Here is a 20,356-nt window from a genome sequence, read left to right on the forward strand (position 1 = left end):
ATTTTAGAAAGATATAACAAAATATCGACTCGCCTCTCTAAACGGTAATGCTGCCATTTGCATGGTTCCTGCTTTTATTATTTTGAATGATGCCCTCTGGAAATTCCACATTTGATAGCCTTTTTGATAGGTAATTGAGAGGTAATTTTTAAAATATCTAATAAGTCGTAATTCAGTAAATATTTGGTTTACAAACTTTTTATATAGCACATGACCGTCTTCGTTGCAAGATTGATGTTGAATACAAAATTTACACTGATCGGATGTTGTACCGCGGCGTGCATAGAGGACAAACTTTTTGTGTTTGCCTTTATATATATAAAATTTGGTTATATTACATTTTGTAGTTACTGAAACACTTTGCACTGAAAGTATGTTTTTTTATAGACATTATCTTTCATTAAGAAACACAACAAAAATTAAATTTTAGAATTTAATTACAAATAGATTTATTATCATTGACGATAATCATTACAATATAGCATGTATTTCACATGAATAAGCATTTAGATTGTTTTTATATTTCCTCCACAATCACACACAACATAGAAACTATCTACTAAGTACCCCCAACACCAGTAGTAAATGGTATATATTGTGTATATAAAAATACTCTGTATTTTAAATTTTAACTTGTATAAAATATAATATTTCAACAATAACTGAAAAATAAAAAAACTGAAACAATTTGAATAATGGTTGAACACAAACAATCGATAGGCCTTGCCTTTTAGGGGCAACAGACTCTAAAAATGCCTTTAAATAGTACAATTTACAGCACACTTAAATTTTCAAAAGACAAGGTCTGAATCTAGTACACATCACTGAACATTGAAAGTGGAGATCATGGTGTATTCTTTTTTTTATAAAAATATCAATTAGAAAAAAAACCTTTTAAACCGTTTTACTTAGCAGAAACCCTGTCGTTTACAATTTATTTATTGTAAAAAAACAAAAACAACTAATGTATAAAAATGGATAGGGAGCTTGATACAACCTATAGCCATGTTTTTCCGCAGCCAAAAATATCCAATAATTTACCAATAAATTTCCTGTGGAAACTCCAGAAAAATAATGATCGCAATCAAATCAGATACTTATTATTTGCAATAATTAACCTTTGACCTGAAGGACAAATTGTGTTGCGATTGGTCACTTGGTTGTTTGGTAATGACTGATCATGTGCACTTTTATTTTTTTTCATTAATTATCTGATTGGTTAAAAATATGTTATGGCTGTGGAAAAACAAGAAGTAAAACAACGATGTAAGCAATTTAACCAATCACAAGCGATGGATTATCCAGATTTGTGCTTGTGATTGGTCAATTCCCGTGCATTGCGTCCTAGTGGGAACCAAGCTTAGCTGGTGAAGATGACCAGCAATAAATAAAATAAAGAACATGTAAAAGTACTGTAAATATAAATAATATTCCTTACTGACAATTGTTTGAAAATTCATGCACAACCAACATGCATATTACATATATTTCAATTGAAAAGAAACCTCAACTGCCTACTGATAACCTTCTGTTCAGATCCATGGAGTTATACTTTCATATCGCAAACAATGTCATATTACATTACCGTTGTAACAGCAAAGTGTTCAGATTTGCTTAACGCTTTCGTTTGAAACTGAAGTGTTACCGATCTGGTATGCAGGAATAAATTCTATTGGTTAGAGGTCAAAATCGTTGATGCATGACTTTTGTATCTTAAGCGTTGTTCACTAATCTTGTACCTTGAGCAGTCGTAATGAACAAAAGATCAGTGTCGTAAGAGGTGGCTTCCACTAATCTTTTTCTGGTTCCGACCTATGGAGTTGTACGCTTGCATACAATATGAAAGCATAACTCCGTAGGTCTGAACAGGCCTGTTGAGAATGTTGTTGAAAAGTGTAACATCTGAGTCCACAGCGCTATGAGAGCTATTGAGCTATATAAATCTTTGATAATCATTAAGCCTGTCGCAATATCTCTATCAAATTATCTTGTATGTGACTTAATATGCCTATGTCTATTTTTAAGTACAAATAAAGCATGTTTGGTGGCGCTAGACATTTAGATGCATGTACTCTGCTACAAAGGCTTGTACAATTTTCTGCAGGTTCATTATTGTTGGGAAATGTAGATTAGCTTTGTTGTCCGTAATTTTATGCCATTGAGCTGGAAACGGTGATGGGATTAGATGCAAGATTTTAACACCTGAAAATAAACAAAAATAAATTACTAACTACAGAAGTGGCACAGTAGCTTAGTGGTTCATATGTTTGTTTAACAGTTCCAGGTACTAGTAACAAGATTTAATCTAGAAAAAATGCCTAAAAGCCACATGAATTCAGTCAATCATAGCAGCATAATAATGTGTTTTCTATCAAAAACTGGAAAATATATATACAAAATTTGAATTGGCCATTTTTTAGTTTGAATAAAATATTAATATGTTAGTGTTATTACTGTTCCCAGGTATATCATTTTTTTTTATCCAATAAAATGGCATATAAAAAAAACCATATACCAAGATATTTTGTTTCAACATTTTTTTTGAGATTTTTAAAAATATTATTTTACTTGTTGTTATGCTCTTTATTAAGTCTATGTTTTCAAATAAAATAGTAATAAAAAATAACTAATAACTAATTTATTGTGTAGTTAATCACCATAGAGAAAACTTTTAGTTCTAAGAAGAGTGAATTTTACTATATTTTTTCATTATTATCATGCCTATTCATGTACAGAGACTTGAGCCCTCTATAGTAATTAATAGTTTGGAGAGGGTACAGTGAAGTGGGAATTGGCAGCTGCCAGTGTGACCTTACGACCCTGTGCTTCCGATACAGTGTTTTGAACGCAAATTGACGGAGAGGAGATCCTCGTGTTCTTTGACACTATTTTGTCACTCATCTTTAAACAAATATTTTTAAAATACCTCTATGAAGGAATGGGATATGGTCATCTTGAATTCTACTCTTAGTAGATCTTCCACTGAAATATGTATTCTTGGGAGTATCCAAACTATTCAGATCATTCAATTTTTTTTCTGAAAAATTAAAAATGACATGATTTTAGCAACTTTAATTTACCAGGGGTTGCAGACACTCTCATGTTATCGCACATTGTTGATGTTGCAACCTCTTGTTGAATACATAAATGAAAAAAATTAAAAGAATCTGTGATATAACTTAAACCTGTTCCATATTTATTTATTTCCATTTAATTCAGACCTCCCAACTCTCCCAATAATGACTGGACAATAGGCCTAAATCTGCATTTAGTAAACCAGCATTTTATTGCTTTATGGTTAGTTAAATGTTTTAAAGTATATACTGTATCTCTTTCTCATTTACCTCCGCCAAGGAAGGAGGTATATGTAGTCAATTGAGTGTTTCTGTTTGTTACTTGGCAAAATGTTAGTAACATTTTGCCAAGTCTAGTACTTTATTTGTTTGCATGTTTGTTTGTTAGCACAATAGCGCCTACAATTTTCAAGTTATCATTCTATCATTTGGTGTAGATGGTATATACTTACACAACCTACTTACACAAACTTCACAAATAACAAAAAATATTATTTTCAGACCGGCTAGTGTTAAAAGATTGGAGACAATTTTCAAAAGCCAGCAGGCAGTCTTAAAGTAACAAGTAAACTGAAAATTGCGATTTTTAAACATAATTTGATTTAATGTACAAGTTTTTTGATACGAGTAGTTTTAAAAAACCTATTTTCAAATTCACCCATTTGTTTTTGGCGTTGCTGTTCTATTGTTAGTCAACAAAAACTATTGTTAGTTGAAAGGCTGGTTACATAACCATTACACCAAACTCACATATGCATGGTTAGTAAAATTAGCCTAATTACATGTAGCATTAAGACACAACAATTAAACTTAAAATTAAAATTTTTCGGGGAAATCTTACGTAGAAGAAATTGACAGTAGGTAGGTATGCACTCTCGGAGTGCCATTCTAGTTTTTAATGTTATTGAAATCAGTTTACTTTATTCATGTATTTTAAAATGAAATGTAGTCTATTTTTCAATTTTATTATTTATTAAAGTATTAGCCAATTAATACCTTCTTTAGATATTATAAAAAAAGGCCTAGGAATCCTAGCCTATCCTACCTCTAGGCCTACCTTTCAATCTGAATCAAATCATCTTCTAAATTACAGTATGTATCATGCTAAAATATAAAATGTTCACCTAATCTTTGCATCCTCGAATAAAGTTTGGTTGTATCTACAAAGAAATTTAAGAAAATAGGGTTGTTGGCACCAATCAGATCCAACAAAACAAACACATCCTAAAAGAAAAGTAAATTATACGGAGTGAGGGAAAATATTTACAAATGATTAAAATAACTACCTGTATTTTCTAAAGAAATACATGTAACTGTGTTATATTCAAATCTAAGATGCTTATGGGTAAAAAAAAATTATTGGAAAGTTAATTCCAAATTACTGAAATCTAACATTGCTAAAAAAACAATTTAAGGGTCTTTCACACCTGCTCCGATCCTGCTCAAGGTCAGGTTTGCGTGCGATCAGTTTGCATGCGATTGCGCATACAGCATCAGCGACTTTTTGGCTACATGCATATCGAGTAAATGATTAGCATGAGCCACATGACGAGTCATGAAAACGAAACAGAGGCACGATTTTATTTGCCGTGTCAGCACCAGATCAGACAGCAATGGTCCTACAATTATCCAGTCTGATGAGACCTATTAATTGGGTGGCAGGTTTTTTTGTAAAATTGTATGATTGAAAAGACTTACAATGGAATCAAGTTGAGACTTTCCAGAATTGTTATCAATGTTGTTTTGCATACGATGGGCTAACTCACGTGAGCCGTATGTCGAGTCCGTACTAGACCATCTGACAAACGCTTCCTCGCCATCAAAAAATAACAATTGTATCGTTAGCTCCTGTAAATAAAATTTTACATACTAAATTACCAATAGTGTTTATTAAATAAAAAACTTTCATAAACATTAATTTAGTTGTGGAAACTAATTATAATTATTATTGCTAATAATTCGAAAAATGGTCATATCACTGTTTACATTCTCTCGCGCGTTAATATATAGCTACATGTCTGCATATGTCTGCAATTAGCTACAGTACAACATAAATATTTCATTGTCATTTTTCTTTGATTTGTTGTGATTTTCTTTGTCAAGTCACCTTTTTGGTAATTAAGAAGAATTTTTTATTATTCCTAAATTTATTCTTAATACGGTTTTAGATATATAATTATATTCCAGAGTTCTTCCCAAAATAAAAAATGAAGATCAAAAATCATGAACCTTACAGGGAAATCATCAGATCTGGATGCAATGTATGTATGTAGATTTTCAGCAAGGTGTATCATCATAGCACAAGGTACAGCCGAGTCTATCGCACCTACGAAACCTGTGGGCGTCTTCAAACTATCATGATGACATGCCAAGACTAGGCGCCGTGGTGCGTTAATATTGTGTGTTGCTATGATATTCACAAAGTCGATTGGACCGTGAGGGGTAGAGCCTGTGAATGAGTGTCTTTCTATGTGCCAACCAGGTAACTTCTCTAAACGATCAGTTATATGCTATAAAAAAAAAGGCATACATTTTAAAGCCTGTTTTTCAATAGACTTTTTATCTTTGAATAAAAAATAATTTAATAATAATTAATATGGATGTGATTTAGCTGTTAAAATAGTCTTGTAATTGTAAATTTCCAGACACAATGCCAACATTGATAGTAGACCTGGACATGTGGCCAACAACTAAGGCAACACAATGCATTTCATTAAACACTTTTTAAGGAACTTGACACTTTGTTCTAACACTGTTGGGCATACTACAGTAATCTTCCCAACATATTATAAGAATAAATTTGAATAAATTAAAAAAAATTTTTTTCCGGTCCAGTTTTTGGTCAAAGCGAATAACTATTATTTGAAATGGTTTTTTTATTGCGCTATGGTTAAAGTTAAAACTACTTGCATTTTAAGCTCCGATTCCAGGGTTTAAATCGTGCAAAAGTCTTTTTTCTACAGTATCTTGGCACATAAAGATAACAAACAAATGAACCATTTTAAGCCCTGTATTTACCTTTCGAACCTGTGCATTTCCAGCAGTTCCTGGGACTCTAGGTATCAGAATAGGGTCTAAGATTTCATTGAAGATGGTTTCGTTTACAAGGTTCGCGACTCGTACTAGACGAGTGTTTGAAAGATTTTTTGGTTGATGTAATGCCTGAAAGAGAAAATGAAATTTGTGACACTTATATTTGTCATCAATTATTCTACAGTATTTGTGTATTTCCATTCACAAGAAAATTAGCACTGTACTACAGTAGTGCCAAACTAAACAGTACAGTACAAACACATGTACAGGTTTATTGTTCATTAAAATACAATGTAAAATAAGATACTTGTTGTACTGTATTACCAATGTTAAGACATTTTACCAAAGAACTTATAACACAAGAGTCTCCTGTTCTTCAATTTGCATTCAAAACACAGTATCGGAAGTACTGTACAGGGTTAAAAGGTCAAACTGGGCGACGCCATTTCACAGCATGGAGCAGCGCCCCCTCCAAACTAGGAAGTCAAAACTATTAATTCCTATAGAGGGCTCAGTCAATTACTCTATCCCCCCTATAGTATTAGCAGATCCCCTCTATGATTTTGACTTTCTAATTTGTTGAGGACGCACTACTCCAATAGAGGGCTCAGTCAATTACTCTACACCCCACCCCCCCTATAGTATTAGCAGACCACTTCTATGATTTTAACTTTCTAATTTGATGCGGGCGCGCTTCTCCGTGGCTCACAATGGCGCCACCCATTACAGGTAGCTCTATTCTATCCCACAATGCCTTTCGAAATTGTTACACGTTCGGACGAACAGGAGATTCTTTGATTTTACCAATTTTAATGCTAAAAAAATAGAATAATTTTGCTAAATTACAAATTTTGCCAGTGTAGCATAGCACAAAGCTACAAAACTACCTTACTGTACTGTACATTATTGTCATACAAATTCACAAAATTATATATTACAAAACATTCAATACAAAACTATATTCTAGACTCAAAATTCAGTTTGATTATAACAATTATTGTATAAACAAAATTTTAAAATGAATTTTTTCCCTACATCTGTAACATTTCTTTAGTAATAAATTTTAATTCATTAAAGCCCCCTTCCCTACGTTTTTTAGATCTAATTTAAGATCACAAACTATATTTAATGTAAAAATAATACTATATGGTCCTATTGCGATAACTTTTTTCGTCTTTAAACGGTTCAAAATGTGAAAAATAAGTCGATTTTAATAATTATAGCGGCCCGCTATAAATCCCAAAATGCATTGCGCGCGGATTGATATTTTTGTTTTTCACCTGTAATTCGCCCACTTTTCGATCGATCGTGAGGCCAAAACAAATGGAAGACTCCTAACTTTTCAGCGAAAATACCGGGTTTTCCCCAATTTGTATCAACGGAGTCTGGCAAAAACGATGTTCGTACGTTACCGATGTTTACCAGCTAGGCCTACAAAACTAAGCCTAGCTAGGCTAGGCCTAAGACCGTCCACGAGAGGTCGATCGCCGCGAGCTACTTAGGTAGTGCATTGTTTCTCACTTTTTATCATAATTTACCATAAAACATACATTTAAGACATGGAATGACATGGTTTAATGTTTTTAAAGTGATATATATGTATTATTTTCCAAAAAAACGTCCAAAATTGCAGGGAAGGGGTCTTTAAACACTAAATTCAGTCAGAAACATCTTAAATAAACTACAGTAAACCATTATATTTGTTAAGGATTACTAGTTAGTACAGTTAGTAGAATACATAAACAATAATGCAGAGTAAAACTATATACAGTATTTAAAGTTTCAAACAACAAGTTCCCAAGAAACAGTCATGTAGGATGACTTAATTAGACTATGGTTAGAAGACGGAAATTGTTATGACACGCACAGGAAGTCAAAATTAGATGATATTTGACAACTCAAAATAAGTGAATGTAAAACATTAGTTGAATGTTAGACAATGGAACAATGTTATTGTATAGGAAATTGTTACATTCACCTAAATGAATTAAATTAAAAAGTACAGTACGTAACACTGTACATTATGTTCTGGCAAATTTTATGTTTAAATACTTGACAGATATTACAATAAACGAATAATGTATTGTTTTTAATATTAAAAAAATAATGTGATTTAAGTACTGTAACATTTATGAATAAGAGTTCCTTAATGATTACAAATAGGTTTCCAAATTAAATTTTAAAACAAACCAATTTAATTTTAATGTTATAAAAATGATCACCTATATAATTTATGACGAATTAAATTCTAGTTTTAATACTGTTTAAATCATAAACAACAATATTTAATATAATCTATTAGAAATTAAAACATACATAATGTCGATATTTAATAACAAATTCATTAAAATCCAATTCAACTTATTCTGATTAAACAAGTACTATACAAAACTTCAAAATTAGGAACTTAGCTAGGCTTATAATACCTTCATAATGACCTAAAACTAACCCTGTTCTTACCTGATTTAAAACCCAATCATTACTGTTACCAGTTCCTGTTCCAGGGCCTTCAACACCGTTATTAATATTAGTAGGGCTTAAATCATTATTATTAGAATCCTTGGTATCCTCACCGTCCTTATTAAATAAAAAGGCATAAGCTATGAGAATTGCTCGTAGTAATTTCATGTTTAAAGCACTAACTACGTTTGAAGTCCTTTTGACATGACATTCCTACAATGACAACAAAAGCCATGGTGAGTCACAATTGAATTGAACAGGAATTGACATTGAGACAGTTTACTCAACTGTTGGTGGCGCTATTTATATTTAAACAAAATCCTTCTCATAATTAATTCTCTCAGTCATAATTTAAATCAACTAATGAATGATTCAAATTTCGAACCCAAAAAAACCCCCCCAAAAAACCACAACATTAAACATTGTGAGATTTTATTTTCTCTTTTCATTGAAATTAAAATAGTACCTATTAATCTAATCGTTAAATTCAATACATTATATTTTTTAACTTATATTTACAAACGGAAACAAATTGTGCTATACATTATTGTTGTCTATTAGCGATGCATATTCTTTTAACAAGAAAAAATCAATATCAATGGAATTTTCAATAGTAATCTGTAATCCATTGACATATTTATCTTTTTAATATATTGTATCCCTAAAAAGCTGTGTTTAAATACAGTATATAAATTAATTCAATCAATCAATCATTCATTTCCAGAAAAAACATGACATTAACAAAATGGCAATAAAAAATAGATTGCTCTTGTCACATAAATAGATTAACACATTTTAAATTCAGCTAGATTTTCTCAGCGTAAAATTAAAATTCAGTACAGTTTAAAGTGACAGTAAACTGTATATTCAATATGATAACTACCTACTCATTATCTTAGTTAATAATAATAGTTAGTTAAATCACTATTATACATGTATTACAGTAGGCTTACATTTAAATAAATGGATTCCTTTTGCACGGCAGATAAAAACCACAATTTACACACATGTTAACGATTCTCCTCCCCATAGAAATTGCTATTGAAATGCGATAAAAAAAACCAACAAAACTTGTACACAGGTGCCCTAGGATTCTAGTTATTCAGTTGAAAGTTTAATTTCTGATTGAAAATCACTAGAATAATCCTAGGAAAGATTGTGTTTTTAACAAGAAAAAATCAATACTAACAGAATTTCCAATAGTAACCTGTAAACCCTTGACTAAAGGTTGGATTAAACGCTCTGTAAGCTCGCTGGACAATTTGGGTGTATTGTATTTATTGATGGCACTAATGCGTGACATTCTTTTACCGTACCATGCTTGGCTGATTTTTTTTGGAGTTATTTCTTATTAATTCTCTGGCATATTATCTAACAGAATGATTTATTCCGACTATTCACTTTATTGTTGTTTAACAAACGTTAAAATTAACAACTGTCGTTTGGGCTTTTGCCTATTTTCACTCCTGGTTATTATTTTTTGGTGACCGAGAATAAATATTATTAATTATTAACAGTAATTAAACAAGTCTATGCACACTTTGGCCAATAATCTTGACCAATAAGCTTTGATTCGAGAAGTCTTGTTAAGTGCGCTACTGTATGTCGCAAGATATTCAGCGCTCATGGTACTGTACGGTGTACTGTAGTAGGCCTACCTACAGTATGTACATTTATACTGGTCAGCTTATACTAAAATATTATTAACCTTTTGGAAAGTACAGTAGTCTCTGTGTGAAATCTGTCTTTGTGATTGCAGCTGTGTGTTAATTGAATTGTTTCCTAAAGAAGGAATTTACTTTTAAAAAAGATTATTTGCTTTATTTGTAAATAAAAACCAGAATATTAATAAATACTGTATAAGTTTTTATTTGAACATTAAATTATTCATATTTATCTTTTTAATATATTGTATCCCTAAAAAGCTGTGTTTAAATACAATATGTATATTAATTCAATCAATCAATCATTCAATTCCAGAAAAAAACTTGTTGGTAATGAATGATCTTACATTAGCATCCAAGTCCAGTTCCAAGTATGTATAAGACGCGACTAAGCTTGGTATAGAGTTCCTGACTTCTTGACCTTGACATTAACAAAATGGCAATTAAAAATAGATTGCTCTTGTCACAAATAGATTAAAGCTCTGTCTACACTATCAAACTAGTTTGACAAAAAAAAGTGTGATGTGCCTAAATACGGTAGTGATATGACATCATCATGTCCATATATGGGTGCGTCACATAAAGTTTGATAGTATAGACAGAGCTTAACACATTTAAATACAGCTAGATTTTCTCAGTGTAAAATTAAAATTCAGTACAGTCTAAAGTTACAGTACTGTATATTCAATATTATAACTACCTACTCATTCTCTTAGTTAATAGAAGTTAAATGAATATTATACATGTATTATTACTGTAGGCTTACGGTACATTAAAATAAATGGATTCCTTTTGCACGGAAGACAAAGACCACAATTTAAACACATGTTAACGATTCTCCTCCCCATAGAAATTGCAATTGAAATGCGATAAAAAAAAACCAACAAAACACAGGTGCCCTAGGATTCTGTTAATTCGGTTGAAAGTTGATTTTCTGATTGAAAACCACTAGAATAGTCATACGAAAGATTGTGTTTATATTAAAGCATCATGTTACTAATCTGTAAGGATTTGCTGGCCTTATTCCTTCATCTGATTTTTAATTAGTTTGTTGCCTAACTGATATTATTTGAGAGAGCAATATGGTAATGGTATAATGTATTTGGGAGACATGGTGTGTGTAATCTGTCTAGGGAACATTTTTTTTCTGTGTAGCATAGCCTAATGCTCTGACTAACCCTATCAAATTAGTTTGACAAAAAAAGTGTGATGTGCCCAAATATGGTAGTGATATGACGTCATCATGTCCATATATGGGCACATCACATTTTTTTGTCACATAATAAATAATTTGATAGTGTAGACAAGGCTTTATGCTACACAACTACTTTATTGCAATGCTATGCATTTATCAGTTACTCCAAATTCCGATTGATTTGCAGTTATAAATCAGATTGTTTAAATGACAATTTTCTCTGCTTTCTGTGCGATATTTCTTGAAGATACTTCAATAGGGTCATTACCTCGTCCTTTATAGGACGTACTATACAGTAAAGCCCTGTTTTGGGATTTTTTTCTTGGTAATCTAATGGTAATCTTAATGGAAAAGGGGAATTGTTTCCTAATCCTTTATGAACTACAATGTTGAGAAAGTTCAACAGTATTTCCTGGAGAACTCAAGGACACAGATGGTAAATAAATTGCGATGCGATAATTTGTATGATATGGTAAATATGGATATATACAGTATGCACGAGAAAGACATTTGGAGAATGTTACTGTACTGTAAAATGCATTGTTTCTTTTTTTATTATTTAACTTTAAAATGTAAAGAATATTTCCATTAACTTTCTTAAATAAGAAAATGATTATATTTTCGACTACATCTATATTTTTTAATTAAATGTGTATTTCACCAATAAATGCATTAAAAGTATCGTATTCCACTGAGTTTTTAGAACTCATAGTTGCTTTTTTTGGCACTCTAAGAAATGAAAAACTTGAACATGCATGGTGTACTGTATGTGATATTCGTGAGAAAAGTAATCAATTTTATGGATTTAGCCCCTCTTTATTACTTTTTATGCGATTCTTCTTCATAAAGTACTTACTAGTACTACTAATCCAATAGGTCTACAGTAGCCTACACTACAGTACTGGTTGGTACTAGCTAGACTTTCAGTTAGGCCAACCAAGGCAAGGTCAAGGTTTGAGGCCCTACCTACTACTAGGCCTAGACAAAGACTAGGGGCCTACCTTGTTAGTTGGCCCTTTTTTTTAACTTAAATTTTAGGCCTAGCCTAGGCCTCTAGGGGATCCAGTCAAGTCGCCCCATCGCAAAGTCGCCTCATACAAAGTCGCCCAATACAAAGTCGCCCCATCGCAAAGTCGCCCCAAAACAAAGTCGCCCCGGCTCAGTCGCCCCATTCTAAAGTCGCCCCAACGCAAAGTCGCCCCAACGCAAAGTCGCCCCATCGCAAAGTCGCCCCATCGCAAAGTCGCCCACGGTTTTATTTCGGTATGATTATGAAGCGCCGCCGCTAGTAGTACGCTGTTTTAATCATATCGGTTGCGTTTGATATCGATTGCGTTGTTACTTTGGTCGCGCTAAATGTCGCATACATTATAATGTTTATCCTATTATATACATAATTTGTGTTTTAATTTTTATTTTACAGGTTTTAATGGAGTGATGTGCTTTTAAAAATCATTAAAAAAATACTCCCTTGTTTGAAAGTTCTAAAAAGATTATCCCTGATTTATAGTTTCGAAAATGTTAATTTAATATGATTTTAAAATTAGTTACCAGAGCCACAATTACGAATCATTTCTTCAACCTACGCGTGGATACCAGCTCATTTTTTAGGATAATATAATAAATGTATAAATGTGTAGTACTCTAGTAGGCCTTCGTATAGATTTACAGTAGTTAAAACAATAACAGTGTTGTAAGACAATGAGTGTTATAGGCTACTTGATCATTTTGCATTTATTGACAAAGTTATGTGTCTTAATTTTATAATGACTTTTCAAAATGAAGAAAAAAAAAATTTCATCGCCGATATGATTGTTTTACATGCAGGTATTTTAGTAAAATTTAAAACGCTACATATTGACCATGGAAAAACCATCGTACAGTATCGTGTGCGTGTTTTTTAAAAAGGGGACTCCCCGACGGTCAGCAGAAAGACGTAGCAGCTGTGAGGAAACAGATACCAGAAGGCGCAGCTCCGATTGGTTTCAGAGAATGTTTCAGATGGCGAGTCGCCTTTTATTCAACAGCACAATGATCATTTTACTGAAGAAATTCTTTTCAACCCTTTTGGTTATAGAACATTCTAATTATCATGCCTAATAAATATCCTCATATCGGGTGTTTATTTAATTTTAAATTAAACAAGACAGAGGCACGGAGTAATACGTACACGTCACGGACGTACGACGAATACACACACGCACGTCATCATTTACGACATATAGTGGTGATATGATGCAATTTTATAATGGATATAATGATGGGATTGCCTTTCCAGGCTTACAATCAATGTTCATTGTAATACTATGTATATAATAGTAAACTGAATGTTTATAAATTGTTTTACGTAATTTGTTGCATATAAAATAAAAGACACAGACGCAGCCTACGTTTCCTATAAAATATTTCACATTTAAATAATTATGTACTGTTAAATGACATTACATTATGCTGGATAATACTATAATCTTAAACTATGTTTACAAATTGTCATTTTTTAAGGCACACATCTTTCTCATCATACTGACCTGTAAAATAAAAACAAAAATCAAAAAATTATTAATATAGGCCTAATAATAATAAATATTCATCGACCAAAGTAAAAATAATCTAGATCGTATAACATCATTTTATCGCGACCAAAATTAAACGCGACCGATTTCGAACGCGACCGATTTCGAACGCGACTGATATCGTCGTAAAACTCCGGCGGGGTTTCCCCATCTTCAGATGATGCGTTGTAGTGCGACAACGGCGGAGTAATTACGGGGGTTTCCCTCTGGTAAGCTAGCACGTTAGTGCGACCGCGGAGTGATTAGTCGGTGTTTCCTCTCTGATGATGGGGGTGCGTGACGATCGTGTAACCTGAGACTACATGGCGGGACTTCCCCTTTTATGCATACACGTTCCGTGTTATTTTGTGTATCATTGCGACATTTTACGCACTTGTAAACTATTTTTTAACGTTTTGGGGCGACTTTGCGATAGGGCGACTTTGTGATGGGGCGACTTTGCGTTGGGGCGACTTTGCGATGGGGCGACTTTGCGATGGGGCGACTGTGTCGGGGCGACTTTGTTTTGGGGCGACTTTGCGGTGGGGCGACTGTGTAAGGGGCGACTTTGTATGGGGCGACTTTGCGATGGGGCGACTTGACTAGTACCCCTTTTACACTATCAACTGGGAGAGTAACCCGAGTTTAACTCGGAGGCTATTTTCGTTTACACTAACAGAAAAAACTGCGAGATGAACTCGGGTTGTTCCCATTTACACTACAGCATCACCCCGGTGCTGTCAATCAACATTTGTAAAAATAGTAAACTGTACTCCTGTCTGCGCGACAGGAATAATATTTAATAACAATGGAGCCGGTTAAAATTGTAATACTTGCATTACTTTTGAGTTATCAAGCGTTATGTTTTCAATACATATATCAAATTAACGACTTGAATTTTAGATTTTTAATGAATCTACAAAGGAAAAGGAGAGCAAATTCACGGAGTAGACGGCGAAGGCGTTTAGCCCTAAACCGACGTCAACTGGGCCTAGTCGTCGAAGTTTTGGCAGCCGCAACGCTTGGAGCGAACCTTGTTGATCGCAGAATCTGGGTACAAAACCGTGCCCATGGTCGCCTGTTTTGGGCTGCTAATGTGGAACATTACAGCGATGAAACATTTCGGTCACATTTCCGAATGTGTCGCGCAACATTTGATAGACTTGCTGAACAACTACGGCCTCTTGTTGAGAGACAAGATACAACTTTTCGCAGGGCAATTCCGTACAGAGAGAGAGTTGGGATAGTAATTTGGTGGTTGGCAACGCCGACAGAATATCGGTATGTAGGCCTAACGTCTTAAAATAATATGAATTAAAAAAAATTCATCTTTATGTTATGAATTTTGTTGAAGGAAATAGAAAAAAAAATGGGTATGCCTATGGACTAGTTTAAAAATATTGCCATAAAATATTGATGTTCATCTTCACTCCTGAAGATGAACAAAATTTTTTTTTGTATTAATTTGTTATATCATTAGTGGACCCTAATAGTTTGAATAACATCTAATGATACACATGTTTTAAATGTTGTAATTTTGTATTTTTTTGTTGGATGATTTTGTTTTGCTATTGACCCACTTGATAGTTTGATTTAGTTCGCTTTTGGGAATCCTATCTCTCTCTATTGTTTGTTATTTTTTTGTTATATGTGAGACAAAATAAATGAAATGAAATGAAACATGGTTTGTAAAAAGGCGAATTATTCATTTATATTAAAATTAATACATTTTAATTTATTAATTACTTTGATTAATTTTTAGAACTTTGGCCAACATGTTTGGCATAGCAATATCAACACTGTGTGTATTGACAAGACAAGTTGTGTCTGCTTTGCTAAATCATCAGTTCTTTCGGCGGTATATATCACTTCCACAAGGTAAGTTTGTTGTATGAGATGAAATTATGTTTGTTCATAGAATTAGCAGTGTTTTCTTACTAATTTAATAATTCTAAATTCTAAGGAGACAGACTTGACCATGTCATCGAAGGATTTAGCAGGAAAGGATTTCCCCAATGTGCGGGAGCTATAGATGGGACACATCTACCTATCATAGGTCCATCAAATAACAAAGCAGACTACCACAACAGAAAGGGATGGTATAGCATTATTCTCCAGGCAGTTGTTGATCATAAATACAGGTAATTGTAGTTTTGTAATACTGTATATGAAATGCAAAAGTTTTTACACTTTCCTTAACAAAACTTAAAGAATTGTAATGACATTATTTACTCATAACTTGTTTTTAAAATGTTTAGATTCACTGATGTATATGCTGGTTGGCCTGGAAGAACACACGACGCCAGGGTTTTCGCACACTCGGATTTGCCTATTTTAGCAGACAGAAATAATGGCTTGCTTTTCAGTAGAGATGTAAGATATCGAGATATTCCACTAATCTTAATTGTGAATTTTGCATGAGTGATTATTACAGATTTTGCTATGATTTTTTAACAGAAAAATGCTATTATTAATGGTATTGATATACCAGTGTGCCTAATTGGAGACCCAGCATACCCTTTAAAACCCTGGTTGATGAAAGGATTTGTACACAATGCAAACCTTACTCCAGCACAGCGCAATTTCAACAAAACATTAAGTTCTGCCCGAGTTGTTGTTGAAAACGCATTTGGAAGACTGAAGGGCAGATGGCGACGGCTCATGAAAAGAAACGACGTGACTGTGGGTTTCTCTAGTGAAGTCATTGCAGCATGCTGTTTACTGCATAACTTCTGTGAAATACACAAAGAACAATACAATGAAGAATGGGATGATTTGAGAAATGAAGAGATGCAAGCCCAACCTGCTATAATACCATTAGATGAAAATCAGGATGGTGTTGGAAGGCTGGATAATGGAGTAGTTATCAGGGATGCCATTACTGCTTCTTTACAACATTGAATCCTGTATAGTGGATTAAATCAGATGCTATTGTTGTCACTAAAAAGTTATATTAGATCTTGTAAAAGTATAATATTAAGATGTTTTGTTCCCAAAAAAATATTAATAAGGCTTTGAAAAAAAAACCCAAACACAATGTATTCACATATAGTAAGTATGCATATTAAAAGAAATAATTACCAGTAATAAATTATTCAGTATTTGTTTTAATGCTCAACATTAGTTTGCTAACATCATTAGCTTTTCAAACTTTACCATATATTAAAAACTATCAATATAATATAAAGACATATCAGTATATACAGTAGCGTATGTACACATTTGCATTTGTAATAGTAATAATGCTATCTACACAGCAAGTCTTGCACATGTGTAACTGCTAGTTAATACTGACAAACTTATTGTCGTAAAAATCAAACAAAAACTAAGGTAACATTTCCAACTCAGTGGAATATTTTAAATATTTTAAAAGTTTAAACTCTGCATAACATCAATTAAATATCTACATTGATTTGAAATGATTTTCATATAGGTCAAAACTATGCCCAGAAAAGCATTACAGTATATACCATAAACATTTTTGGTAAAAACAAAAATTTTTTTTTATATTTGGAAAATGCAAAACCAATACTTCAAGTACAAAATTACTTTTAAATGGGTATCATATTTTAACTATATGACTATAAACATTTAGGTAAAACGAACATCTTTTTTGTGAAACAGGTAGCATCAATTTTTAAATTGATGCTACCTGTTTCACCAACAAATTTTAGCTTTAGCTAAATTTTTTTTAGATAGGACTGTAGCTATCACTACTTGAGTTGTGTGGTGAGCTGTATGAGGCAGAACTATATGCAGGAGAGTGGTATGGGGGATGAAGTTCTACTGTTCGATGGGGGTGGTAATATTGATCTGGTGGTGGGCCATTTCTTGTCTGAAGAAGATTCGTCAACATACTCATTGTCTGCATCTGCGTGTTTTGAAATGCAGACATCATGTTTTGGATACTAGCATTGTGTTGCCTGATCATTTCTGCATCAGAGCGTTCCTGTCTCTCTATGCGCCGTTCTTCAGCTTTTTCGAACTGAGCATTTTGGGTATTTATTACATCTTTCAGTGACCCTGTTACTGCCTCCATTGTCTCCTGGAATTTGTTTTTTTTTTTCGGCTTTTTTTTGGGTGCTGTGAAAATAAATGTTAAAAACTACCGGTAATATTTTGAGGTTTAAACTATGCTGTGATTGATGCAACACAATATTATTAAAATTAAAATATTTAATAATTGTTAATTATTTACACTTGCCTTGAGGTTGAGGCTCGTTTGCCTCCTCGATTTGTTTATCCTCTCCAACTACTCTTTCCCCTTCAACTACTCTTTCATCCGCAACTACTGTTTCAACTTCAATTACTCTTTTATCATTGATTTCTGCTTCATCTCTGATTACCCTTTTATCTCCGATTGCTATTTCATCTCCAAATACTATTTCATCTCCAAGTACTATTTCATCTCCAAATACTATTTCATCTCCAGTTCCTCTGTTCTCTTCTATCCTCGGTTCATCTGTGTTCTCGACCATTAGTTCCCCTACTCCAACTACTACTTCTTCATTAGCGCGGTCATCTCCGACTCCATTAGATTTTTCGACAGATTCTATTTAAGTTTTCAAAAAACATAGTTTGTGTAATGTTTAATAATGAAAATGTAATTTAAAAATTTAATATAAATGTAATAAAGATTTTGAAAAATGTTTTAACAACAAAGGAAATCAACAACTTACCAACGTTTTGAATCGAACTGAACAAATTGACTGGTGTTGCTAGTGCAGAGTGGCCCCATATGTCATGACACAGGTTATATGCATAAAATGTGTTCCTCCTCTCTCCAGAAGTCTTGTTTTTGTTATGGACTTTAAAAAAGTGTGATTTGAGAGCCTTTAGCTTATACACCACCTGTTGGTGGGTTTTGTCCACACCAAATTCCTGGCATAAAAACAATATTGTCGAAATTTAGTTAATTGTGGTATATAGGCCTGTTTAGGCAAATTGTTAATGATCTGACAATACAAACAGATGATCTGACCATAAAAACAGATGATCTGATTTAGCCTAATAAATTATCAATAAAAAATGAATTAGGCCTAGGCTAGGCTAGAATTTATGGTCACATTTTTTTATAATTTTTAATGTATTAAAGAATATTTTTATTTATATTTATTTTATCTCTAGCCTAGGCCTATACTATAGGCTAGGCCTAGATAAAATAAATATAAATAAAAATTGTACCTCCTTATACAATAAATAGCCTGGCCCTAGGGCCTAGGCTAACTTTAGTTAGGCCTAGTTTCTACTAGCTAGGACTAGGATAGGCCTAGGACTACTCTACTCTAGGCCTTAGTAGTTAGCTAGCCTCAACTCAGGCAAACGTACATTTAATCTGCGAGTGATCAGTTCATAACACCGGCGATCCCTACTTGTCCCGTTGAACATTGCTACAATTTCCTCATTACAACGTATGGTAAGGAGGATTTTAACTTGATCTTGAGTCCAAACATTTGAAGACATAATGATGATTATTCACTGTATTTGCATGACAGAGGTAGACCTAGCAGTAGAGAGAATGGTGTGGATTGTATTCAGGACAGAGAGGTAGTGAGCGTGTGGTGGTGATTTCGCGCGGTTTCATTCTAAAAACACACAAACATCATGAATTTTGAACACATAAAATACTCAAAAAATATATATACAAGAACAAAATAATGTTAAATACAATATATTTATTATTTTAAGATGCAAACATTCAAAATATAGAAACAGGTATTTTTTTCGCACAAACATATAACAAATTTAATGATAGAAGATGACCTTTTCATGTCAATAACCTTTACCAACCCGGTGTTGGATCGCAAAAACCGTTTACACTTTCGTGTCTCCGGTGTCGACTTGACTACACCGGAGAGGCACACCGGAAAACATTCAGCTTCGTTTCACCCCGCGGAGAGCACACCGGGGTGGTTCGATTTTCCCATTTACACCAGTCAATAAAAACCACAACACCGGCTTTTAACGGCCCGGTGTACTAACAACTGCGGGGTAACACCGCTGTTGCGGTGATAGTGTAAAAGGGGTATAGCATCCGCCTCTAGTAGGCCCCTACCAACAAAGTCTACTACTAGCCTACTACTAGATAGGGCAATATCTTACCTGATTTCGAGTCCAATCCCCGCATACACCAGCAACTATAAATAATAAAAGTAAAGATAATTTCATTTTGTGATGCAGAAAAGTACTTAAAGGCTAAAAATTTGGAGACCAAATTATTGCTCTTCTCAACAACACAGTACGCGAGTCGAGTGTCTGCTGGCCGGCTAGCTGTGAGACCGACAACATGTGTGACTGTTGTGTAATCCAAAACAACAAACGCCCCCACTCATTTGGTAATCAAAGATAACGCCCCCATTCGAGTAGTATTTCATTGAC

General features: G+C 33.4%; 2 protein-coding genes across 3 annotated transcripts; both read right to left on the reverse strand.

Moving 5' to 3' along the window:
- Positions 1-436: 436 nt before the first annotated feature.
- On the reverse strand, positions 437-20,229 carry LOC144852846 (glutaminyl-peptide cyclotransferase-like). Of its 2 annotated transcripts, none has more exons than XM_078710865.1 (7): positions 20,081-20,229; positions 6,093-6,236; positions 5,309-5,584; positions 4,773-4,922; positions 4,199-4,298; positions 2,927-3,037; positions 437-2,202 (listed from the first exon to the last, which is right to left on the reverse strand). In XM_078710865.1, the coding sequence occupies exons 1-7, from the start codon at positions 20,144-20,146 to the stop codon at positions 2,051-2,053; spliced, it is 999 nt and encodes a 332-aa protein (XP_078566991.1). In that variant the 5' UTR covers positions 20,147-20,229; the 3' UTR covers positions 437-2,050. The 2 variants fall into 2 exon arrangements, with proteins under 2 accessions (XP_078566991.1, XP_078566990.1); XM_078710864.1 differs by lacking the exon at positions 20,081-20,229 and adding an exon at positions 8,568-8,763.
- Positions 17,670-19,441, reverse strand: LOC144852293 (uncharacterized). The gene is made up of 4 exons (XM_078710067.1): positions 19,307-19,441; positions 18,658-18,859; positions 18,183-18,530; positions 17,670-18,061 (listed from the first exon to the last, which is right to left on the reverse strand). The coding sequence occupies exons 1-4, from the start codon at positions 19,439-19,441 to the stop codon at positions 17,670-17,672; spliced, it is 1,077 nt and encodes a 358-aa protein (XP_078566193.1).
- Positions 20,230-20,356: the final 127 nt, after the last annotated feature.

This window comes from Antedon bifida, chromosome 9 (assembly GCF_963402885.1).
Source record: "Antedon bifida chromosome 9, ecAntBifi1.1, whole genome shotgun sequence".
Taxonomy (NCBI): domain Eukaryota; kingdom Metazoa; phylum Echinodermata; class Crinoidea; order Comatulida; family Antedonidae; genus Antedon; species Antedon bifida.

What these genes read in the sequence shown, in the direction of transcription:
- LOC144852846 (XM_078710864.1), bottom strand. Translation starts at nt 8,735, where the DNA reads ATGAAATTACTACGAGCAATTCTCATAGCTTATGCCTTTTTATTTAAT. An exon ending in GAAATGCACAGGTTCGAAAG is followed by an intron (nt 5,585 to 6,092) that starts GTAAATACAGGG and finishes TTTTTTTTATAG; the next exon opens with CATATAACTGATCGTTTAGA. An exon ending in TTCGAGGATGCAAAGATTAG is followed by an intron (nt 3,038 to 4,198) that starts GTGAACATTTTA and finishes TTAATTTTTCAG; the next exon opens with AAAAAAAATTGAATGATCTG.
- LOC144852293 (XM_078710067.1), bottom strand. Translation starts at nt 19,441, where the DNA reads ATGTCTTCAAATGTTTGGACTCAAGATCAAGTTAAAATCCTCCTTACC. An exon ending in TGATCACTCGCAGATTAAAT is followed by an intron (nt 18,860 to 19,306) that starts GTACGTTTGCCT and finishes TTTTTATGCCAG; the next exon opens with GAATTTGGTGTGGACAAAAC. An exon ending in CAGTTCGATTCAAAACGTTG is followed by an intron (nt 18,531 to 18,657) that starts GTAAGTTGTTGA and finishes AAACTTAAATAG; the next exon opens with AATCTGTCGAAAAATCTAAT.